This window comes from Mesoplodon mirus, assembly GCF_964341445.2.
Source record: "Mesoplodon mirus genome assembly, chromosome: X".
In the NCBI taxonomy this organism is placed as follows: Eukaryota; Metazoa; Chordata; class Mammalia; order Artiodactyla; family Ziphiidae; genus Mesoplodon; species Mesoplodon mirus.
Genome location: NC_138981.1, coordinates 73,774,361 through 73,801,110, shown reverse-complemented (window position 1 = coordinate 73,801,110; position 26,750 = coordinate 73,774,361). Strand labels below are relative to the sequence as shown.

At 32.6% G+C, this 26,750-nt stretch overlaps 1 protein-coding gene across 3 annotated transcripts in view; it reads right to left on the bottom strand.

Moving 5' to 3' along the window:
- Positions 1-26,750, bottom strand: part of KLHL4 (kelch like family member 4) — a 121,852-nt gene that overhangs the window by 50,658 nt on the left and 44,444 nt on the right. For all 3 annotated transcript variants that reach the window (XM_082609652.1, XM_082609653.1, XM_082609654.1), the window contains exons 2-4: positions 6,097-6,264; positions 5,568-5,704; positions 2,453-2,649 (exon numbers count right to left, since the gene is read on the bottom strand). In XM_082609652.1, the coding sequence (XP_082465778.1) occupies positions 2,453-2,649; positions 5,568-5,704; positions 6,097-6,264 (502 nt within the window). The remainder of the gene's footprint in view (positions 1-2,452; positions 2,650-5,567; positions 5,705-6,096; positions 6,265-26,750) is intronic.

The following is a 26,750-nucleotide window of genomic DNA, read 5'->3' as shown; positions in this document are numbered from 1 at the left end:
CACTTCACACTTTACAGATTTCTTTCACAAACATTAAGTCATCACCAATGCAATCTTGTGGGAGGTGGAATTATTCTGATGAGAAAACTGGCTACGTTAATTGTTTGATCTTTGTGCAGTAAATGACTAAGTATGCACTCACACCTATGCCTTTAGGTCTACTTCATTTTGTTCGATACTGCAACTGCCTTTCATAAATGATGTGATTTTTATGAAAGGGTTAAGAAAAAGATAAAACACTCTAAAACTTACGGTTACCCATTACTGGTAGTGTATGTAAACTTTGAAACTGTAAATATTATGGAAGACCCCATCTCTCATTCTTCTTTCTATCCACTCTCCAACGAAAGAAAAGAAAAAAAAAAAAAAACAACAACAAGAGTGTGAGAGAGAGTGCCCTTGGTTTGGTATTCATTTTTAAAATCCACACTTACATTGTTGCAAAATGTATTCAATGAATATAGAATATTTGCTGAATGTTTCATCGATGCAGACTATTTATATGATTGTGATGGTTAATTTTATGTCAACTTGACTGAGCCATGGAACGTCCATACTTTTGGCCAAACATTATTCTGAGTGTGTCTGTGAAGGTATTTCTGGATGAGGCCCAATCACATTGATTGGAAAGGGCAATCTGTTTTACTTAGTTTATGATTCAAATGACTGTAACTGAATCCTTAGAGTTTAGCATTATTCTTAGAGATTAAAATTATTTGCATTTTTATACTATCAATACAGTATTATAAAAGCATTATTTTAGCAAGATCTTGACATATTTTGCTGCATTTATAATAGATACTAAAATAACTAAAGAGGGATTAAAGGAGATAACGGTATTACATTTTTTTGCACATCCTGCTTTAACACTCAGTTTCAGTCACATAATAGGAAAAGGAAGACAAGTTCATTTTGAGCAACAAAAATAACTCAAGCTGTTTATCAGAATGTGTTTTGTCTGCAAGAGTAAGATACCAGACAGGAAACTGTTAATAGTTAGTTCAAGAATTTAAGTAATTTAACAGGAAGTTTTCATGTTTGGCATTTGTGGTAGGATTAAACTTTGAACTGCTGTTCCTATAGATTATATAGCATCTATATTTAGGACATAGGAATATAAATAGCATAATTAAATGACATGTTAAGATGTCAATCTATTATAATATGATTCTCCATATAATGGTATTGTTTCAGAAATATGTTTAAAACTTCAAATTTTGAACAATGACCAAGGGTGGGAACAAGAGAGGGGAAGTTTTACAAGAATTTTTTAGAGAATTCAAATATTACAAGTTTGAAAAATTTAAGGTCTGTATGAAACTCTAGAAATACTTTTTAATTATATGCATCTGAATTCTAAAACTGTACTGTTAATTTTAATGTTTTTAGTTGTGATTCTCTATTTTCATTTTTATGTACTTGCCTTTAATTTTGAATCTTAAATAAATGTAGCTATTTTCTTAGCTTGAAAATTTATCTTTTAATTTGGTTTCACAGAAAGATCCATCTCTTGTGTTGTTCCCTGCTTCAGAGGTTAAAAAGTTCACTTTCTTCTTTGCATAAGGGAATTATTAGCATGAATGGTAAAGATTTATTTAATATCCTCTGTCTACTTTTACTTGCCTCTCTACAATCTATGTTTCATGTCACTGTCACTTGACTGAATAACGATAGTCTTACCCCATGCAACTTTTAAAGAATTAACACATCAAACATGTTCATTTAATTTATTATAATTACTAATAGAATTGAGAGGGATTTTAAGTTAATTAAAGAATTGAACTGCAAGTTGTTTTAACAAAAATAACATGTTTTCTTTAAGAAATAAAAAGTCCATTCAATAGAATTGTCTGATTTACTAATTTTGATAGTTTTTAAGCTCTTCCAGTTAATAGTGATTCAATAATATTACCTTTTTACTTATTGAATGATACCTATTGGGTTAGCCAAAAAGTTCGTTCAGATTTTTCCATAACATCGTATGAAAAACCTGAACAAACCTTTTGGCTAACCCAATAAATTTCATTAGAAATAATTTGTACAACTTTATGAAGTAAAGTTCTAATAGTACAAAAACATCAGAGAAATTATGTTTTCTTGTTACTGTGGATTCTACTTGAAATATACATTTGTCCAGTTTAATTGTTGGCAGTATTTTCATTTCTCCAAGCTCTGAGATTTAATTAAATCTTTTTAGTTTGAAAATGCGAAACTTGCTTGTGTACAGCTCAACCAAACAAATATTTTTATCTAATATTTTGTGCAAGTCATTTGAAAATTATGTAAATTTATATTGCTGTTTAATTTTATCCCAACATTATAATCTTTACCTTGGAATGGTTCTACACACACACACACACACACACAAATACATATCAGTAAACATATAATTAGTTTAGACATTGTGTTAATATATTATCACTACAAGTTAACATGAAGCAATTGATTTTACCATTGTGTATTTATGTGCCACACTCAGGAGCTCTGTACAGCCCTGGGCATCTCCAAACGATCGAATCCCTAAGCAGTTTGAAGGGTGGAGCTGTTTTATAAGAAAATTGGAGCAGACTTCAATGACTTGAGTCAGCTGCAGGAGACAAGCTGCAGCCAGCAAATTTTCAATAGTATCTTCTTTCAATTGCAGGACACCTAAATGGTTTGAAAAAGTAAAGAATGATTTTATATTCTGTAAAGTAAGACATAAATATGCTAGATAGTTAAAATTTTCAATTTCTTTCATTAATAGGGCTATTTTTTCTAGTGTACAGTAACTATTCAGGGAATATCTTTTGAGGTGAATATATGCAAGCGAGTATGTACAAACACTAATAAGATGGCTGAAGGGAGCCATACTAGATTATCAAAAACAACTGGAGCAAATGAACAGTGAGTACCACCATTGCAACAAAAAGCAATTTCTTCTTTCTTTATCATCTTAGACCTGCATCTAAATCTAATATTAAAAGCTGTCTACATTATGACTCAAGAAGCACTATGTCATATTGTATAAGGATCATACAATGGGCAATACAGGTACCTGTCGTTTGTGTGGAAAAATGTCTGGGTAAATAACATTAAGCTTATATGTCCATTTTTTAATCTGTATTTATTAGCTGATAAGGATGACTTTGCTCAAATATTACACCTGGACTTAATGTCCAGCACTGTCTTAAAAGAAATAAATTGTTTCCAAGAGTCCTCAGCTAAATAATTGCCTATATGATTATTTTTTAGGTATAAAAAAACAGATTCTGTTTAAAAATATCTGTAAAGATTTTTAAAAACCAAGATCAGAGCAATTTAAGCTGTTTCCTTTATATTGATATATCTGTATTATTTTTGAAGCAAGAGTTATTGATGAATTATTGCAAATGTTGTAAGTTATTTTGATAAGATATATTCCTATATTTCTGTTTTAGCCAAGCTTAGGGAAGTTATAAAGAATGATATTATATGGATTATATAAACTATAAAGTATTATTTTATAATTTTGCTTTGTAAAATACCTTAATATGAATTCTATCTGATTGTATAACCATAAAAAAGAATAATAAAAACTGTAAGCTGCTATGTATTCAGTTCAACCTCTAAAATGTGTTGTAAAGGGATCCAGCCCATTGGCAAACTTTCTTGTGTTGTTTCTTATCCTGGATTTTGAAGGGAGAGCCCTGCCTATATTTTATGAAACTCAGAGAAGTATGAACTATTCTCAGATTCACCTGCTGTAGACATTGAAACTTGACCTGGTTATTAGGAATAATATTTATTTCTCAATGAATGAAACAATAAAACTCATAGAAGAAAACATAGCATAAAAGCTCCTTGGGTCTTGGCAATAAGTTCATGGGTAAGACACGAAAAGCACAGTGAACAAAAGCTAAAGTAAACAAGTGGGACTACATCAAACTAAAGATCTTCTCCACAGCAAGGGAAGCAAAAAATTGAGATGGAAACCTACAGAATGAGAGAAAATATCTGCAAACCATATATATGTTAAGGGTTTAATATACAAAATATGTAAAGGACTCATACAACATAATATCACAAAAACAAATAATCCAGTTAAAAATGGGCAAATAACGTGTATAGAAATTTTTTTCCAAAGAAGACATACAAATGACCAATGGGTATGTTAAAAGGTGCTCAACAGCACTGCTCATCAGGGAAATGCATATCAAAACCACAATGAGATAGTATCTCATACTTGTTAGGATGGCTATTATAAAAAAGAGAAGAGATAGTCAATCTTAGTGAGGCTTTGGAGAAAATGGAACTTTTGTGCACTTTTGATGAAAATGTAAATTGGTTCAGCCATTAAGAAAAGCAGTATGAAGGCTCCTAAAAAATAAATATATATATATATATATAATTACCATGTGATCCAGCAATCCCACTCCAAAGGAAATATAAACAAGATCTTAAAGTGATAGCTCCTCTCCCTTGTTTATTGCAGCATTATTCACATGATATGGAAACAATTTAAATGTTCTTTGACACATGAATGGATAAATAAAATGTGATATACACACACACAATGGAATACTATTCAACCATGAGAAAGATGGAAATCCTGTCATTTGTGACAACATGGGTGAACCTGGAGGGCATTATGCTAACTGAACTAAGGTAGACAGAGAAAGACAAATACTGTATGGGATCACTTGTATGTGGAATATGGGCGGGAAAGGGAAGATGGAGAAATGTAGATTGAAGGGTGAAAACTTTCAGTTATTAGAAGTTCTCAGGATAAGAAGTACAGCATGGTGACTCTAGTTAATAATACGGTATTGGGTACTGCATACTTGAAAGTTGCTGAGAGTGTATCTTATGCAGTCTCACCAAAAAAAAAAAGAGTCATCTATATGAGATGATGTGTGAATTAATTACCTTGATTTTGGTAATCATTCCTATATATATACATATATATACATATATATATATATATATATATATATATATATATATATATATATATATATATAACCGTGTGTGTGTATATATATACACACACATATATATGTGTATATACATTTTATATATATATATATATATAATCATCAAGTTGTATACTTTAAGTATCTACAATTATATTTGTCAATTATTCCTTAATAAAGTTGGAATGAATGAATAAATCAATAAATAAATATTTCTTGGCCCACAAACTCATCCTGTTACCTTTGTTACATAGTTTGATTAAATATGACTTTATTATTTCAAAAGAAGAGACTAAATCTATAGAGTTAGAATATCCCACTTCCACTCTCATTTTTCCAAACAAGAATGTACCCACACCTCTCAAGAGAGAAAGAGAGACATGCTCTTGTAGCTTTGTGTTAAAATAGCTCTATTTTCTCATGGTCAAAAATTTTATAGCATATTATTTACCTTTTGCTCTTTCATATTACTGTATTTAAATACTGATTCTGCCACTTACTACTTTAGGAAATTTACTTAACTGGTTTATCCTTCAATTTTCTCACTTGCAGAGTCAGAATAATAATAATGTGGGCTATATAATATAGAGTTATTGTGAGGACTGAATGAGTTAATACACGCCAAGCACTTACCTGTGTAAGCATACTGCACCAGGGAATTAAGTGCATTAGGATCAACTCCTTCCATCCTGACCTCTTCTTGTTTGGCTTCAAGCACATCATTAGTAAACATTGCAGCAAAATAATCAGACACTGCACTGAGAACCAACCTGGAATTAGGAATGTTTCATAGGAAGTTAAATCAGTCCATAATCTCACTGAAAAAGACATGAAATATAGTCAGTAAGTTTTTAACACTGATGAGTATGTTTACTGCATAAACCTTTCATAGTTCAGTAAAGTGTAGTGAAATTAGAACGGTAAATTAAGTAAGTTGATTTTGCTTAGACAATTTGGGCTGTTTCTCTTCATCAATTTCTCTAAAGTTTGGCTCTTCTAAATATCACACAGGGAAACAGATCATATAGGCTAGTGCTTTTTTCAATATAAAAACATAAAAATCTATTTTCCTCAATGCTCCAATTCGTAATCAATTGACTGATTCTTTCTCATTCATGCTAGCTATAGTTATTAAATGATCTGTCTGCATAAGGATACTTACCGATGGGCTGGGATTCGGAGGTGTCCAGCAATGAGTAGCACATCACACAATTGTTTCTCTTTCAGGTAGTTCTCCATTTTATGAAGTGTTTGTTCCGCATGGTTTACAGCATGGAAGTGCTCCTCAGATCTGCTAACATTCATTTCTTCAGGATGCTGCATATCTAATCTAAAAGGGGGATAAGTGTGAGAAGATATTATTTTCTCCTAGTGGGTGTGCAAAAATCCAGTAGAAATTTGGGCACATCTACTTCTAAAATAAATAAATAGAATTAAAGTAAACTTAAAATTTGCCCACCAATCCTAAATGTTTCACTGTTATTGCTCCCTAACCTCTATTAAAGTGAAGTGTCATGATTACTACTGATGTCTGGAATGTAACTGTGGATGTGACTATGCATGGTTCAATGGTAGAGCTAGTGCTAATTTTTATATTCACAAACATAAACAAGCCTCTTTCTTTGATTTTTATTGGCATCACAATTATGCCATTTGGCATGAAATTGTAGGCATGATTCAAAATACTTTTCAAATTTGATTATGTTCTGAAGCTTCTCCATGGAGTACTCATTACACATCAGAGATATTTCTTGAAGAATCTCAAGGCCGAGACTTCCACAACATTGTTTACAATATGTCATTCCCATCAAGAAAATAAACATATTTCCATCTTTTATCATTTTTCCAGCTTTACTGAGATATAATTGACATACTACATTAAGTTTTAGATGTACAATGTGATGAGTTGATATACATATATATTGTGAAAGGATTACCACAATAATGTTAGTTAAAATATCCATCATCTTACATAGTTACCATTTTGTGTGTGTGTGGTGAGAATATTTAAGATCTACCCTCTTAGCAATTTTCAAGTATACAACATAGTATTGTTAACTATAGTCACCATGTTGTATATTAGATCCTCAGAACTCATTCATCTTCTGACTGGAAGTTTGTACCCTTTGACTGTTTAGGCAAAGATGATGACTGTTGAATTTGCAATAATGAAAGTTGTTTACATGTCTTTTCAACCTCATACAATGGTGGAATTTAAGTACTAACACAAGCACATAGAGGATTACAGTGAGTAGAAGCTTAAAAATTTGATGGTAAGATGAACATACTTTTCTTGTTATGATTCTAGCTTCCAAGCATCATTTTCCACCTACCAGTTAAAATTAGTTTTAGGTCCCCCCCCCCGACACAATTTAGGCTGTGTTTCTTTGAAGACAATTGGCCCAGGGTGACATTACTGTCTTTTTGTCTGTGCAATTCAAATAAATGATCCATCTGCAAATCTTCTTAACCTTTAAGGATTCCTTTGGACATTCTGTCACAATACTCTATGGGCAATTAGGGTAATAGGATATGAATATCCTTAAAAATTGCTTATTTTTTATTTTATATTTTTAGAAAGGAACAATCCCTTGGCACCATAGAATGGAAGGCATTCAGGTTTCACTGAACTCACTTATCCTAAACTTTCCTCTGTTCAATAAATGGTTTGATTCACATTGAGTCAATCAAACATTCAATATCTAATTATCTAATTATCTTAGCTGTCCTTGTGTATACTCCAGCATGTATTGGAGATGGGCATATTCTAAGGGAGGAATATGCTTTGGGAAGTTCTTGCTGGGAAATATTTGTTTTTCATTTCCTATGTGGATGCCTGTGTGTGTGTGTATGTGTGTGTGTGTGTGTGTGTGTGTGTGTGTGTGTGTGTGTGTGTGTGAGAGAGAGAGAGAGAGAGAGAGAGAGAGAGATTTCCCTGGCAAGGACTTCCAGTTCTATATTGAGTAGAAGTGGCAAAAGTGGGAATGCTTGTCTTATTCCTCATCTTCTAGAAAAACCTTTCAGTAACCACTGATATGGTGATTTTTACAATGGCCTTTATTATGTTATGGTAGCTTCTCTCTTTTTTCTAGTTTGTTGATTTTTTTAAAATAATGAAAGGGTATTTAATTTTGTAAAATGTTTCTCTGCATCAATTGAGATGATTGGTTTTTCCTATGTTATGCTAATTATAGGATATTGCATCGATTGATTTTCATATGTTGAAACAACCTCACATTGCAGGAATAAATCCCACTTTATCATGGCTTATAGTCCATTTAATGTGCTACTGAATTCTATTTGCTAGTGTTCTGTTGAAGATTTTTGCATCTATATTCATAAGAAATATTGGTCTGCAGATTTCTTTTCTTGTAGTGTCTGTCTAGTTTTGGAATCACGGTAATGGTGACCTCATGGAATGAGTTTGGAAGTACTCCCACCTCTTCAATATTTCAAAAGAGTTTGAGGAGGATTGTTATTAATTCCCCTTCAAATATTTTGTAGAATTCACCAGTGAAGCCATGTTGGTCCAGGCCTCTTCTTTGTTGGGAGGTTTTTTGATTACTGATTCAATCACTTTTTACTAGTTACAAGTTGGTTCATATTTTATTTTCCTTCATGATTCATTCTTGTGAGGTTGTGTGTTTCTAGGAATTTGTCCACTTCATTTAGTTATCCCAAAGCTGGCATATAGTTGCTCATAGTAATTACATTTTTTTTAAATATCTGATTTTAGCTACTTGAGTCTTCTCAATTTTCCTCTTCATGCAACTTAAGGTTTGCCAATTTTGTTGATGCCTTCAAAGAACCAACTATTGGTTTCATTGGTTTTCTCTATTTTTTAATTCTTGATTTTGTTTATTTCTGTGTCAATATTTCTTATTCCCTTCCTTCTGTTTCAATTTAGTTTTCTTTTTCTTTTTGCTATACAGTAGATTCTTATTATCTATTTTATGTATATTAGTGTGAATATGTCAATCCCAATCTCCCAATTTATCCTATCCCCCACCTTTCTCACTTGGTAACCATAAGTTTGTTTTCTACATCTGTGACTATTTCTGTTTTGTAGATAAGTTCAATTGTACCTATTTTTTTTTAGATTCCACATATAAGTGATATCATATGATATTTGTCTTTCTATGTCTGACTTACTTCACTCAGTATGACAATTTCTAGGTCCATCCATGTTGCTGCAAATGACATTATTTTGTTCTTTTTTATGGCTGAGTAATATTCCACTGTATATATGTACCACTACTTCTTTATCCATTCTTCTGTTGATGGACATTTAGGTTGCTTCTATGTCCTGGCTATTATAAATAGTTCAGCAATGAGCACTGGGGTGCATGTATATTCTCAAATTATGGTTTTCTCCAGATATATGCCCAGGAGTGGGATTGCTGGATCATATGGTAACTCTATTTTTAGTTTTTTAAAGAACCTTCATACTGTTCTCCATAGTGGCTGAGGAATGAAGTTAGCTTTTTGATTTGACATCCTTTCTCTTTTTTAATGTAAGCATCTATAGCTAAAAATTACCTGCTTAGCACTGCTTTTGCTGCTTAGATAAGTTTTGGTATTTTGATACATCTTTTCATTGGCTCAAGATATTTTCTAATTAGCATTGTGATTTCATTTTTCCCTATTGGTTGTTTAAGAGTGCATTGTATAAATAAGCTACAAGGATATATTGTACAGCAAAGGGAATATAGTCAATATTTCATAATAACTATAAACAGAGCATAATCTATAAAAATTTTGAATCACTATGCTATACACCTGAAACTAATATTTTTGTAAATCAGTTATACTTCAATAAAAAAATCTGCTTATCTTAGAACCCCAACCCAAATCATAAGAAAAAATCTAAGTGAAAAAAAGTGTATTGTAATTTCAACACATTTGCGGGTTTTCTAATTTTCCTTCCACTGTTGATAGCTATTTTCATGCCACTGTGATCAGAAAGAGCACTTTGTATGATTTCAATCTTTAAAATTTATTAAGACATTTTGCAGTCTAAGATATGGTCTGACCTTGGTAATATTCCACATGCATTTGAGAAAAAATCTTATTTTTCCATTGTATGGTGCTTTTTTGTTTGTTTGTTTTTGTTTTTTCTATATAGGTTAAGTCCAATTATTCTACAGAGTTGATGAAATCCTCTATTTCCATATTGAACTTATGTCCAGTTGTTCTATGGGTTATTGATATTGGTGTATTGAAGTCTCCTAGTATTATTGTAGATCCACATAATTTTTGCTTCAACTCTGTCAATGTTTGCTTCATATATTTAGGAGTGTTGATATTTGTTTCTTCTATCTTTATAATTATTATATCTTATGGGTGAAATGACCCTTTTATCAGTAAAACCTCCTTTGTCTTTTGTAAAAGTTTTTTACTTAAAGTCTATTTTGTTTGACATAATATAGCTAGCCCTGCTCTCTTTTGGTTGCTATTTGCATGAAATATCTTTTTCCATTCTGGAATGTACTTACTCTGAAGTGAGTTTCTTTTAGACAGCATATAGTCCAATCCTTTAAAAAAATCTGTCAATCCATGTCTTTTGATTGAGGAGTTTAATTCATTTATACTTAAAGTAATTACTTATGAGGAAGGACAAAATTGTCATTATGTTCTTTGTTTTCTGTATGTCTTATAATAGCTTTTCTGTACCTTACTCCATATCACTGCTTTTCTTTCTGTTTAGTTGATATTTTTTTGTAGTGAAACATTTTGATTTTCTCCTCATTTCCATTTGTCAGTATTATATATTTTCTTTGTAATTACCATGGAGATTACATATAATGTCCTAAAGTTATAACAATCTATTTTAATGTGATTTCAACTTAACTTCAATCACATAGAAAAACTCTACTCCTTTACAACTATGCCCCACCTTTTTTGCTATAAACATCACAGATTACATTATTGTGTATTGTGTACTCATTATCATAGATTTATAATCACTTTTTTGTGATTTTGGCTTTTAAATCCTGTAGAAAAATAAAAAGTGGTGTTATGAATCAATATTAATAATAATGGTTTTTATATTAGTCATGCATCTTCCTTTATCTGAGAAATTTATGTATTACTTTTTGGCTTTGAGTTACTGTCTAGGATATTTTCATTTCAACTTGAAGGACTCCCTTTAACATATCTTGTTGTGAAGGTCTAGTTGTAATAAATTTTCTCAATATTTGCTTATCTGGGAATATCTTAATTTACCCCTCATTTTTGAAGAACCATTTTTACAGATATAGAATTCTCATTTGATATTTTTCTTTTCTTTCAGTACTTTTTTTTTTTTTTTTTTTTTGCATGTGGGTCTCTCACTGTTGTGGCCTCTCCCGTTGTGGAGCACAGGCTCTGGATGCACAGGCTCAGTGGCCATGGCTCATGGGCCCAGCCGCTCCACGGCATGTGTGTTCTGCCGGGACCAGGGCATGAACCCGTGTCCCCTGCATCAGCAGGCAGACTCTTAACCACTGCACTACGAGGGAAGCCCTCTTTCAGTACTTTAAATAGAGTCAGCCCTCCATATCCCTGGGTTCCACATGTTGAACACATCCACAGATTTTTGTATCTGTGGTGGGTCCTGGAATGAATTCCCCATGGATACTGAAGGACAAATGGATATCATCCCTCTGCCTTCTGTCTTGCAAGGTTTCTGATGAGAAAATTATTGATAATTTTATTGATGATTCCTTGTATGTGTTGAGTCACTTCTTTTCTGCTGCTTTCAAAACTGATCTGTCTTTTACTTTCAACAGTTTCATTACAATGTGTTTGGGTCTCTTTGGGTTTATCCTATTTGAAGTTCATTTAGCTACCTGTATTTTAAATCTATATCCCTCCTCAAATTTGGGGACTTCTTTATCATGATTTCTTCAAAGAAGGTCTCTGCTCCTTTTCTCTCTCTTCTCTCTCTGGGATTTCAGGTATGCATATATTGGTCTGTTTGATGATGGCTCTTAAGTCTCTAAGACTCCATTCACTGTTTTTCATTCTTTTTTCTTTGTGTTCTAGATTTGAAAATTTCATATAACTTGTCTTCAAATTCACAGTTTTTTTCCTGCTGGTTCAAGTCTGCTATTGAAGCCCTCTAATAAATTCTTCAATTCAGTATTGTAATTTTCATGTCCAGAATTTCTGTTTGCATCTTTTTTTGTAATCTCTATCTCTTTCTTGATATTCTTATTTTGTTCATATGTTGCTTTCCTGATTTCTTTTAGTTCTTTTTTCTGTGTTTTCCTTTAGCTCTTTGAGGATATTTAAGAAAGTTGTTTAAGTTATTTGTCTAGAATTTTTAAAATCTGTTGTTCTTTATGGTCAGTTTCCTGATATTTATTTTGTCCCTTTTGAATGAGCCATGTTTCCTTGTGATCTTTTGTTAAAATTGGGTATTTGGAAAAACAGCCACTTTCCCTAATCTTTGCATAATGGCTCTGTGTGGGGGAAGTATTTCACTAATTGGCCCAACATGAAAGTTGAGTTCTCAGGACTTTTCTGAGAATGAATCTCTGTGGACTTGCATGTGTGCTTTTTTTATTCCAATCTCACATATACACACTTGCTTATACATATCATAATTTCTCTAAGTCTCACCTCTGCTTATTTGTCAGACTTTAGATATTCTTTTGTATACCTTTGACTATAATTGCTTGCCCCAAGGTATCCATGGGTCTGTAGTCCTGCAATTTTCATGTGCTATTGTACCTGCCCCTACTTTTCATGGCTTCCAACTTGGCATCCAAACCATACTGCTATTCTAATCTGAGCATTAAGTTAGGCAATATTGAAATTAGTTTGTTGCATAGCCTACAGATAGACCAGAATGTGGCCAAAAATTCAACTCATTTCTTGTATCTTGAGGGGGAAATCAAGAAATAAGTTGCCTTCTTCCAATTATGCTGTGTTACCCTGGTATAAGAGCAAGCACAAATGCCATGAAATTTCTAGTGATTTGAATGTGACTTTTTCTTGATCAGACATTTACTTGGCTGCTGTATATCCTTAATTTGCTTCCAGAGCTCCCACGAAGCTTTTAAAATCAATCTGTAGTTGCTTACTTGATATTTCCATAAAGGACAAGGGTCTGCAGCTTCTTAATCCACCATTGTGCTGAAATCACAGAAGTTACTGCAGTCTTATTTTATTTAATTTTAAGGAGAATACTTGAGTTTCTTATGTTTTTCTGAGTAGCATTGAAACAGATATCAGAACAATAAGCCTTTGTGATTGCTTTTGATGTAAAACTCTTTTGTAAAAAATTTACTTTGAGAAAAAAATGGAAGGCATTATCTTAAAAAATTGGTGTCGTTAATTTTGGAGGTCACTTTGGAAGGCAATTTGGAAATAAACTTTAAAAAATTAAAATATAGATACTTTGTAAAGACATTCTTGGCAAGCCTCTGAGTCTGAAGTTGAAAGTCTGAATGCAGTTATTTTAGAGAATGTGCCTTTTAACCTAGTTCAAATGTTGTAAAGACACAGAACCTCATGCTGTTAATATAAAGAGCATAACTTCATATTTAGGCATTTCTCAAATAGCTTCATATTTTTATCTGTTTTTCTTTTGTAAATTCCATTTTTTCAAGTGAGCCATGGAGATTAAATGGAAACTTAGACTTCTTCTAATGGTGTTAACTTAGTTCCAAAAACTCATTATAGAGAAGAGCATTTTCTTACTGAGGGAATGTAAAACTACACAGAAAATTAATTTCTATTTTTTTGTATATGGTGATGCTGGACCATATGAAAAATTGCTCTCTTCAATCCAAGGGACAAGCTTATTGCTTAAATAAAATTTTTGTACTGACTCTCCTTTGGAGAGCTGTTAAAGCTTCATCCATGTGTTTTTCCTGGCAAATAGAAGGCACTCAGTAAATATCTGATTAAGATATTAATTTATGCACATTTTTAATGCTATTGTAGCTTGAACTTTACTACATTTGGAGTCTTGGAAGTGTATGAATTAAATCTCAAAAGCAAATCACAAACTTAAAGCTTCTTCTTGCTAAGATACCTATGCAGATAATATAAACTTACAATCATACAGATAATATAATGACTTGAGTGGCATAAATTAAGCCAACATTCTAAACCTATAGTAGGTAGAGATTTTTCTCTGAAGAAATAATGTATTTTTTTGTGTGAAATAAATATTTTAATATATCATATGTGATTATATTTTAAGATATCATCTGTTGTAAATGACAAATTGTTAGTTGAAAGGAAATATTATATATGGATAATATAAAGCAAATGCCTGCAATGTTTCCATTAAAACCAAAACATTTTGCCATTTATGAAGGCTTATCAGTTATTAATATTGGGGATAATATATTTTAAAATTTTGTTGTTACTTAATTATGGTAAATGAAGATGGCATCAAAGTTGAAATCACTTTCATCTAGAACTCTAAAATTTATTTGCTCTTGTAATTTTAGCCTCCAGAATTGTTAGGAAGTACATTTATGTTGTTTAAGTAATCAAGTCTGTGGTATTTCATTATGGCAGTCCTAGAAAACTAATGTAAGTTATATATAAAATTAAATATGATAAGGTCAGGTAATTTTTTCCATTAGCTTATAAACATTTACTGAAAGCAACTATATGTATTTAACAATAATAAATGTCAAAATCTCAAGATTCAAAACTTATTAAATATTGCATTAATTGCATTTTAAAAATTAATAAAATTTGAGAGGAGACAGTGTGGTGTAGTTATTAAGAACTTAAGCTTTTTACTCAAATGTTTAATTTCAATTCTGATGCTTAATTAAGTGACTTTAAAATATTTGCTTCTCTTCCCTAATGCTTAACTCCTCTCATCAGTAAACTAATGCCAATTCCAAAGAGGATTTTCTGAACACAACAGGAAATACTCATTAAATATTAGCTATCCTAGTCACTAAAAGCACCAGCACAAACACCACTGTCATCATTGTAATTTCAACATCATAATCACCATTTAGGGTTGCCACAATCAGTGAAATTGGCAGAAATAATACAGGGTAGCCTTAGAAGTATACAAAAATAATGCAGGTGAGCTTAGCTTTGAAGGATGGACATGGCCTGGATGAGCAGAAAAGAGTGAAAAGGGTATTTGAAGAATGGAGAACAAGGTGAGCAAAACTTTGTAATTGTTGTAACTGCTGTTATTTTTCCCCAGCTAGATTTCTCATAACATGTTAGAAAGAATGTAGAAGTAGAAAAGTAAAATTTAGACTAGGAACAGAGGTTAAACACCAGGAAAATCATAAATCTTTTATGAAACCTGGTGTAGGCAGTGAAAACTGAGAAAAGGGAAATCTGCAGTCAGGAACTGAGTCAATAAGAAGGAGTTGCTCTGAATGAGTTAGTCTGAAGGGCAGTTCTAGATTACACCTGATAGTGACTTGACAAAGAAGCAAGGAGTGTGAAAGTATTTAGCATTTGGTGGCAGTGAGACATCATTTGAAGGTCTTCCCTGAGTGAAATAATGGTAATTCTGAGCCAGATTCCTGGCAAAAGAAAAGTACACAACATGTTCAGTACCTGCATTTGACTATCTTCATTGTGGTATACAGATTACATGTGGAACAAAAGTGAAAGCAATAAGTAGCATTCACAGATTTAATGAACTACAGCATAGACAAGAAAGAGAATTAATATAGAATTGTTATTTAAACAGCAGCAGGATCAAGAGAAGTTGGTGGTCTTTTTGCTTCTTTGTTGTGTGTTATTTGGGGAAAAGTTATTTAACTGAAGGGAACCTAATGCTTTTTTAATTTATATTTTTTTGGTTACACCATGCTGGACAAAAAGTATCTGAAAAGAGGTTGACAAACCAGAATGATGAGATATTCACACAATCTATGCATACATGATATTCCCTTAGATGTGAAGATTAATGTGTGAAGTTTGTTTGAGGCTGGTGAAAGACATTTATGTATCAATTGCTAATGCTTTGGGGTTTCCAATGGGAACAGTGGGTGAGGCAAGGGAAAGTAGACAGTCTCCCAACCAGTTTTTAATATGGTATTAAAAAGTTTGCTTATTTATTGTTGTAATATGGTTTCCTAAAGACTGTTGATAGTATTTTGTTACAATGTTACTGTAACAGAGAAGAAAAAACCTGAAATATACATAATAGCCCATTCTCAAGCCTCTGCCTTCCAGGCTTGACCTTTAAATTTATAACACATTTCATTCATATAGAGGCAAAAAGTTGTGGAACAGAGAATAACATTTGTCTTGTTGGAGGTTTATAGGAACATTGTGACCTGACCTACACGGATAGCTGCAAGAATAAAGGATTCCAGCACCAAGAAGTTTGCAACAACCAGTCACCTCCACCCCACCCCTTTCCGTATTAATAAAGAAGTCTGAGTTTTAACTTGGGGAAGATGGTTCTTTGGGACACTAGTCCACCATCTTTTCAGTCTGCTGGCTTACTGAATAAAGTCACTATTCCTTGCCCCAAAACTTCATCTCTCAATTTACTGGCTTGTTGTGAGGGAGCAGTATGAGCTTGAACTTAGTAACATTACTATTCTTCATTTGCTTTATAAGATTCATGAAATTTGTGAGTGACTTATGTTAAATACAGAGGTCAGATTTCTGCATCAATGATAGAATTATTTTAATAAGTCGTATTTTTTAAAATATAAAAATATTTTATCATGAATGAGCCTATATTAGAAAATATATTAGTTTTCAAATAAGAATTACATTTGTAATCCTACCTAAGTTATTTTTTATATTGTAAATTAATATATTTCTATTCAAAATAATTTCAATCTACTAATGGAAAATGAATTATAGAATGCTGAATAATAAGTTATGAAATCTGGTATAATCATTTGCAAGTAAAGCAGCCAAATCACTCACTAAGTATTGGTACATGTTGACTCAAGATTCCTTTTGGATAACTTATTGTAATTAAGGCACATTTTCCATAGTATATTGAATTTGTGCTGTCTATCAAGTGTTTCCTTTGACATAAGCAAAAAGCTGCTAGAGTTGAAAATAAAACATGTCACAGTGTTTATAATGTGAAGAGCTATACTTGTTTCCAATATGTTTATAAGTCTTCCAGGAGTGCATGTAGATTTTTCCTTTTTGGAATCATCATGTAAGGCTATTTGTTATATATAAAAAAAACCTCATTAACACCCTCCTTTTCCAAGCTTTCTTGGTAAGACCTTAATGTCGTTTTACAAAAAAATGTCTGAATTTATGTCTGTGCAGATATACACATCACAGTTCTACTCACCTTAGTGAAAATGTGCTACCTAGTATAAGTCAATATCAAGATCAAGTTCTAGACCTAGATTAAAAAGAAAAATGTATATTTTCACCTATACACCAAACGAAAATTAGAGACTGTAATATAGATAAATATGTGGAATGTAAAACTAAGGCTTTGCATATCATCATATAAAGACAAAAGAATATATTTTAAAAGATATTCTCAGGAGAATGCTGTAAACTGAAGTGTAAGTACTTAGAGTGCCCTATACTCCAAATGTTATTTGATTTTGCTGTTGTCTTTCTTAGTTTTGAAATAAACTTTAATGAAAGAGAGAAATATTCCAAAGGACAAAGTAAATAAAACTAATGGTAGTGAATTTTAATGATAATTATTATAGAAAAATGTTAGCTCTTAAATAATTGTTTTACTTGTTGTACTTGTGACCTTCCTCTCTTCATTCTAAAATACAGTTAAAGAATTTCTATCCATTTTACATGCCTAAGTGAACTATAATTAAATTAGTAAAAGAAGAGGCTATCATGCTAATATATTTACTGTAGGTAATGTTCAAATGTCTTCCAAATATGCATTCTTCAAACAGAGTAAAATAAATATTAACATGCTAACCAAGTGAAAATATTTATTTATAAAAATAACTTTAGCTCTTTTAGATCCAAAAGAGCTTTTGTGAAAATAACAACAAAACTTCTTCATGAGGCTGAAATGGGAGCTGACAAAATTGACACTTGCCTTATGGGATACCTGTTATGACCTATTTCCCTTCAGAGTTGCTATATAGTAGGAGACACAGTTTGAACAATAATATACCTAAATTAATTTTTAAATGAAGTATGTACTTTATAATTTTAACTATGGTGAAAATTCCCACATAAGTATAAAACAGTCTTTTATGTTGGTCTTCACTATCAGAAAAGGAAGACTTACATATCTTCACACATTAACAGTATAATGGTAATCATAATCATAATTACAGACTAATGAGTGTCAGTTATGAGCCAGGCAATATGCTATATATTTTCTTATATATTAAGTCTTTTAGTATTCACTGTCTGTAAGTTAAAATTTATCTCTATCTTTAAGATATGGAAACTCAGTCTCAGAAAGATTTACAAAATTCCTAATATTATGTAAGCTATTAAATGAAGAGTTGGGTTTCAAGCCAAACCAAGATCTGTCTGATCCTAAGGCTGATTTATTTCTAGTATTCCACAATACAATTTAACTACTTACATTACATTGCACATTTAACTTACAGAAGGTTGGAGTCTTTGTATTGTATTTTAAATAGTTGGTACAGATAAAGTACACATTTATTCTAAAGGAAATCTGAGAAAAGATAAATTTGTTGACAGCAGTTTTATAATTTATGAACTAAAAATTCAGAAATTATAATAACTTCTGAAAGCTTCTTAAATCATTTACGATACTGATCAAATGTAAAGATTACAAATTAGTGACCTGTAAATCACATTTTTAACTCAAGATATTTTAATGTAGGAAGATAAGGGATCTGGGGATTGCTTGGCTTAGAAGTAATTTGAGAACTGTGTTAATTACCTGGGCTGACCTACTAACTTCAGCATTTTAGAGTCTTTACTTTTAGAACTTGTTTCAGAAAGACAGGGCTCTTGAAGCTGTGTCATATATTGTCCTCTAAAAAAAAATCTTATCTATGGATACTTTAAAAGATAAAAACTATGTTCTTCACTACCAGATTTTAGAGGAGACACATGAAAAAGGGAATGGTATTTCTCTTTGAAAAAATATTTCCAGGTTGAAAATGAAGTGTTTTGATTTTGATTTATATTTTTTAGATTCTTTTACCAAATATTTGATTTGCAGCATACTTGGAAAACAAGAAATACAAGAAGAAACAAAAGCAGAATAATGGGTTGCACTTAATCTAATAGAGTTGTATGGCTTTATGGCAGTTCACAAATATGTTTTATCTGAATACTTAGGCCACACACAGTGTTCTTGGTTCTTTTTTCAGAGTGATGCTATTCCCAAACCCAAAGTAGAGCTGCTGATGACATAGTGACAAAAGTAGAAATGATGAACTGAAATAATCACTCCCTCTTAGTGATTTAAGAATACTCTATTAAAAGCAGCACAGTACAATCCTCTAAACCCATGTTTAGCATTATCTGAGAATAACATCACTGTTTTGTTTGCTACTTATATTTTTCTTATTTCTAAACCATTCATAGGATCAAATGAATCTGATCATATGTTTACATCAGATGTTTAAAGTATTCAGGGCCTGTGATTGTATTAATAGAAAAAGAACACAGTGGTATTTTTCAGAGTGTTTTTGTAAGAACAGAATTAAAAGATAAATATAATTCACACATGGTACATAAGTTCTTGAAAAAACATTATAATAGGTTGTTCAGTTCTCAAAGCTTGATTAAATTTGAATGTAAAAAGCAAAATATATTTTTTAGACCGAGTTCAATGTTTCTGGGAAACATTTATATTTCGTTTTTTTGTTTTGTCTTTCATAGTACTTGTGAATTTGGCACCTAGATGTCTAGGTAAGGAAATTTGTCAGGATCTAGTCAGTTATTAGGAACTACTGGAGAACAAATGAAATGGAAGTCTCAGAAAGCAAAAAGCCAGCAATACAGGCAGACAGATGAGGATGAAGTGGGCTGAGAATTATGGAAAGACAAGGTACAGGATTAAAAGTATGAATTACATTCAGGAGGAACCAATGGAAAAGAAAAAAGTCACAATAAAAACATTATATACCATATCATATTATAAATTATCTTAATTGCAATAATCATTAGAACAAATGAAACCACCTAAAAATGTAATGATGAAATATGGCTGTCTTATTCAAAATATGGGAGTCTTATTTCCCATGATTTAGCCATAACAAGGTTATTATTTCTGGTTCCCATGCAGGTTATAAAATATTCTATTCTACATATACATTTTTTGGAGGCTTTAATTTTCCATTTTTACTATGCATAAAATATCTCAAGGCCCCTTAGTGGTCAGCAGGGAAATATAGAATGATCTAGCATTTTACTAATCTTTGGATGGAAAAAAAAATCAAAATTAAAGTATCAGAATCTATTATGTTAGGATCGTATATTTAAAAAATATATATTGCAGTATAGTTGCTTTATAATGTTGTCTTAGTTTCAGGTATACAGCAAGGTGAATCTTTATACATATACATATATCAATTCTTTTGTAGATTATTTTCCCATATAGGCCATTACAGAGTACTGAGTAGAGTTCCCTGTGCTATACAGTAGGTCCTTATTAGTTACTTATTTTATATATAGCAATGTGTATATGTCAATCTCAATCTCCCAATTAATATATCCTCCCCTTACCACCTGGTAACCATAAGTTTGTTTTTTTTTACATCTGTAGGGATCATACATGTTTTAATATTTCCATAAGAGTGGGAATTTAAATTTTATCATCCCTCATTTGATTGGGTTATAAACTAAGCTCAAAGTTTAGTTAATCCTCAAAATGACATCTAATTTTTCTAATATGATTAGTGATTTTATGCACTTCTGTCTTTCCCCTAGATTAGTAAATTATCCCCTTTCTAATAATTTGTGGAAATTAAATGCACTAAATTTTAATGAAGTAGAAAATAAATTATTCTATTCTTTCCATTAGATTGTAGGATTGCTTTACATAATTAAACTATTAATGATTAATTCATGGACATATCACCATTTGTTTTACTAAATGGAATTCTAAAGTATCAATATATTCTATATTCTCATTAACTATTATAATGGTCCTTTAGAACTTCTTAATTTGGACTTCACTAATTCAAAATTTGTAACAATTTAAACAAATGGTAAGATGTAGTGGTGAAGCCTGTGGCAAATCCTCACTCATCATGGAGTTTAGGAGTCATAGGCATTTTCCCATGATATTTCTGGGCACCTCAGGGTCTTGGTGCTCTGGCCTGGTGTCAGGCCTGAGCCTCTGAGGTGGGAAAGCCGAGTCCAGGACATTGGACCACCAGAGACCTCCTGGTCCCAAGTAATATCAAATGGCGAAAGCTCTCCCAGAGATTTCTGTCTCAACACTAACACCCAGCCCTACCCAACAGCCAGCAAGCTCCACTGCTGGAGGCCCAATCCTAAACAACTAGCAAGAAAGGATCACAATCACACCCATTAGCAGAGAGGCTGCCTAAAATCATACTAAGTTCAGAGACACCCCAAAACACACCACCAGAAGCAGCCCTGCCCCCCAGAAAGACAAGATGCAGCCCCACCCACCAGAACACAGGCACCAGTCCCCTCCACCAGGAAGGCTACACAAGCCACTGAACCAACCTTACCCACTGGTGACAGACACCAAAAACAATGGGAACTATGAACCTGCAGCCTGCGAAAATGAGACCCCCACAGTAAGTTAAGCAAAATGAAAAGACAGAAAAATATACAACACATGAAGGATCAAGGTAAAAACCCAACAGACCAAACAAATGAAGAGGAAATAGGCAGTCTACCTGAAAAAGAATTCAGAGTAATGAGAGGAAACATGATCTAAATCTTGTAAATAGAATGCAGAAAGTACAAGAAACATTTAACAAGGACCTAGAAGACCTAAAGAGCAAACAAATAATGATGAACAACACAATAAATGAAATTAAAAATTCTCTAGAGGGAATAAATAGCAGAATAACTGAGGCAGAAGACTGGATAACTGAGCTGGAGTATAAAAGAGTGGAAAAAACTATCGCAGAGCAGAATAAGGAAAAAAGAATAAAAAGAATTGAGGACAGTCTCAGAGACCTGTGGGAAAATATTAAACACACCAACATTTAAATTACAGGGCTCCCAGAAGAAGAAGAGAAAAAGAAATGGTCTGAGAAAATATTATAGTTGAAAACTTCCTTAGCATGGGAAAGGAAATAGTCAATCAAGTCCAGGAAGTGCAGATAGTCCCATACAGGATAAATTCAAGGAGAAACACACCAAGACACATATTAATCAAACCACCAAAAAGTAAATACAAAGAAAAAATATTAAAAGCAGCAAGGGAAAAGCAACAAATAACATACAAGTGATTCCCTATAAGGTTAACAGCTGATCTTTCAGTGGAAACTCTGCAAGCCAGAAAGGAGTGACAAAACATATTTAAAGTGATGAAAGGGAAAAACTTACAACTAAGATTACTATAACCAGCAAGGATCTCATTCAGATTCGACACAAAGTTAATACCTTTACAGACAAGCAAAAGCTAAGAGAATTCAGCAGCACCAAACCAGCTTTACAACAAATGCTAAAGGAACTTCTGTAGGCAGGACACACAAAAGAAGGAAAAGACCTACAAAAACAAACCCAAAACAATTAAGAAAATGGTAATAGGAACATACATATCAATAATTACCTTTAATGTAAATGGATTAAATACTCCAACCAAAAGACATAGACTGGCTGAATGGATACAAAAACAAGACCCATATATATGCTGTCTACAAGAGACCCACTTCAGACCTAGGGACAAATACAGACTGAAAGTGAAGGCATGGAAAAAGATATTCCATGCTAATGGAAAGCAAAAGAAAGTTTGAGTAGCAATTCTCATATCAGACAAAATAGACTTTAAAATAAAGAGTATTACAAGAGACAAAGAAGGACACTACATAATGATCAAGGGATCAATCCAAGAAGAAGATACAACAATTGTAAATATTTATGCACCCAGCGTAGGAGCACCTCCATACATAAGGCAAATGCTAACAGCCATAAAAGGGCAAATCAACAGTAACACAATTATAGTGCAGGACGTTTTTTAACACCCCATTTTCACCAATGGACAGATCATCCAAAATGAAAATAAATAAGGAAACAGAAGCTTTAAATGACACATTAAGCAAGATGGACTTAATTGATATTTATAGGACATTCCATCCAAAAACAACAGAATACACTTTCTTCCCAAGTACTCATGGAACATTCTCCAGCATAGATCATATTTTGGGTCACAAATCAAGCCTTGGTAAATTTAAGAAAATTTAAACCTACCAAGTACCTTTTCCGACTACAACGCTATGAGACTAGATATCAATTACAGGAAAAATCTGTAAAAAATACAAACACATGGAGGCTAAACAATACACTACAAAATAACGAAGTGATCACTGAAGAAATCAAAGAGGAAGTTAAAAATACCTAGAAACAAATGACAAGGAAAACAAGATAGCCCAAAACCTATGGGGTGCAGCAAAAGCAGTTCTAAAAGGGAAGTTTATGGCAATACAATCTTACCTCATGAAACCAGAAACATCTCAAATAAACAACCTAACCTTACACCTAATGCAATTAGTGAAAAAAGAACGATGAAAACCCCAAAGTTAGCAGAAGGAAAGAAATCATAAATATCAGATCAAAAATAAATGAAAAAGAAATGAAGGAAACAGTAGCAAAGATCAATAAAACTAAAAGCCGTTTACTCAGTCATAAAAAGAAACAAAATTGAGTTATTTGTAGTGAGCTGGGTGGACCTAGAGCCTGCCATACAGAGTGAAGTAAGTCAGAATGAGAAAAACAAATACTGTATGCTAACACATATATATGGAATCTAAAAGAGAATAAAATGGTTCTAATGATCCTAGGATCAGGACAGGAATAAAGACACAGATGTAGAGAATCTGCTTGAGGACATGAGGAGGGGGAAGTGTAAGCTGGGATGAAGTGAGAGAGTAGCAATTGACATGTATTCACTACCAAATGTAAAACAGATAGCTACTGGGAAGCAGCTGCATAGCACAGGGAGATCAGCTTGGTGCTTTGTGACCACTTATATGGGTGGGATATGGAGGGTGGGAGGGAGACACAAGAAGGGGATATGGGGATACATGTATACATATAGCTGATTGACTTTGTTATACAGCAGAAACTAACACCACATTGTAAAGCAATTTTACTCCAGTGAAGATGTTAAAACAAAACAAAAACAAATGGTAGACTGATACTGATGAAAAAAGTTTACCAAGCCAAACACAAATATATATAATTTAAAGAGAAGACATACTCTTAAGATATATGAGAAACAATCATTTATTAATGCAATCCAAAAATATAACCCTCATATAAACAGAGAAGAACCATTTGGTTTTTGATGTACTCATTACAGATAATTTTTGAATAGATATAGAATTAATAGTCCTAAGAGGGCATGTGCATTTAAAACAATTTTATTCCTTTTCCAAACAGAATCTGTATCCCATTGGTATCATACCCTACAAGCTAAGAGTGATTAGTGAAAATAAATCAAATTTGAATGAACAGACTTTTCTACACAGAAGTATTCAGAACGATTCCTCTTTACCTAATGTCAAATGATGAGAAGATGGCACTTTCTCAATTCTTGTGTAAAATAATATGTATAATGCCGATTCATTCAATTCAGCAAGTTTTATTGAGATCCTACTATGTACAAGTGCTGATAAATCATGCTGTGTAACACTTCTGAATAGCATACCACTTTCTTTAGAAGGCTCTTTGGTCCAATTCTCAAGAAACAATATTTACAGCCTAGTGTTGTCCTATGTTTCTACATACATTAAAGCAAATATGAACCAAAAGGGAATACTGTTGACTTGAAGTAACCATTATCTTATCCTCCTCCACATGTATTCTGTATGCCTAAAGCTTACCATAATTCATTTTCTTCACTGAAATTCAGTTAAACTAACTTTGAATATTGAGAAGAAATTCAAGCGGAATAAGGTTAGATAAAGCCTAAGCTTGGAATTGTCATGGCATCTTTGAACAGGTTTTATACCAGAAGGTCTGTGCTAATATCTGTAACACCTAGAAATATAAGCAGACTTAGACAAATCTTGATTTTATTATTCTTCCTATTTATAGAAATGTGAGGAGAAAGTAAGAAAATTTCAATTCCTTATGTTAAAGCAATCTTTATGTTCTGGAATGAATTCAAGTTACAGTGTCAAGATCAATAACAATCATAGATAACACTGAATAATCACTTTCTATATGACAGGTATTTCTCATAGCTCATGTAAAGTAACTCATTTCATACTCTCAACAACTCTATTCTTATACTAATTACATTGATAAGGAAATAGGCTGTGCAGATTGGTAAAGTAAACTGCTGGTCATAAAGCTGCTAAACAACACAATCAGAATTTGAATCAAGACAATCTTTCCTTAAAGATCCAGAATATTAACTACTAAATAACATCACCTCTCTTTCTAAAGCATCTTGTCTCATTTGTCTCTTTTGTGATTAATTTTGGAGATTAAATGCAGACTAATAATGTCTAACCATATATTAAATCTTATCAGGATCTGGTTAATTATAACAGCTGTAATACATCAGAATTTTTCAGGCATTTCAGAAGTTGGAAGGTTGCCCAAAAGAGATAGTTTGTGGGTCCAATGTTCATATATATATATATATATATATATATATATATATATATATATATGAAATAATAGTTGCAGAAACTTAAGAGATAAGTAAAACTTCAAAAGCCCCACTGGGTTCTGCTTTGCCTCCCTGTGAGCAGATACGTTAGGGGGTTTCCCAGAGAATGAGAAGTAGGAATGGCTTTCTTGACATAAAGAAGCCATTTTTGCCTAAGCCATTTTGTGATCTAAGCCTAGCCACAACCACAGTGTTTGCCCTTGAACAGGTCTTAATAATTAATGATAATATTTTTGGGGGAGGGGTGTGTGTAGGGCATGCGGGATCTTAGTTCACTGACCAAGGATTGAACCTGTGCCCCCTGCAGTGGACCGCCAAGGAAGTTCCAGTAACTTATGATCTTAAGGGAACAAAGGAATGCAGGAACAGAGAAAAGGCAGTCAGACAATAGTGCAGTGATAAAGCAGCGTCCTAGTTCCTCCTCAAGTGATATACATAATATATCTTGGAGTTCTGCAGGAGCTAAGGCCCCCAACCAGGTGGAGGATGGAATGAAGATGTTGACTCTCCTTACTTCAATCAGCTAAAGCTTGGACTCTGTAGACCTTTGCCCCAATTCTATGCTGAATTCTCCTCTGCTTAAGCCTCTTCATGAATATGCATGTACCCTTAGCTTAAGACTTCCCCAATTTTTGCTATTCAGGGAGACACTACTTCGGGAAAGACTCCTGGTGTTCTTACATGCTACAGGTAATAATAAATACTTCCTTCTCCAGATCTTCGGCTTGGTCATGTCTATTGGCTCGACACCCACCAAGAGGTAAAACCACTTTTCAGGTAACATCCTCACAGCCATATTTTAACTCATAGCTGTGAAGAAATTGGTAGCATCCTTACTATATATTGTATCTATACTATATTTGGAGGTAAACTACCCCTTCCACTCTTATATAATTGATTTTTCTAAACACCTTTGAGAAACATTTAGGTAATTTTGTTATTGAAGGCTATTTAGTCCCTAACTAACTGAAATATTTTCTAAAAAAGAGTACAAGAGTTTATTCATCCACTTAAATATTTATTGAATGCCTACTCAAAAAGGAAGGAATACATGGAGGGCCTTCTCCATTCATGGCTTCATGAGAGGAATTATTATGTACTGT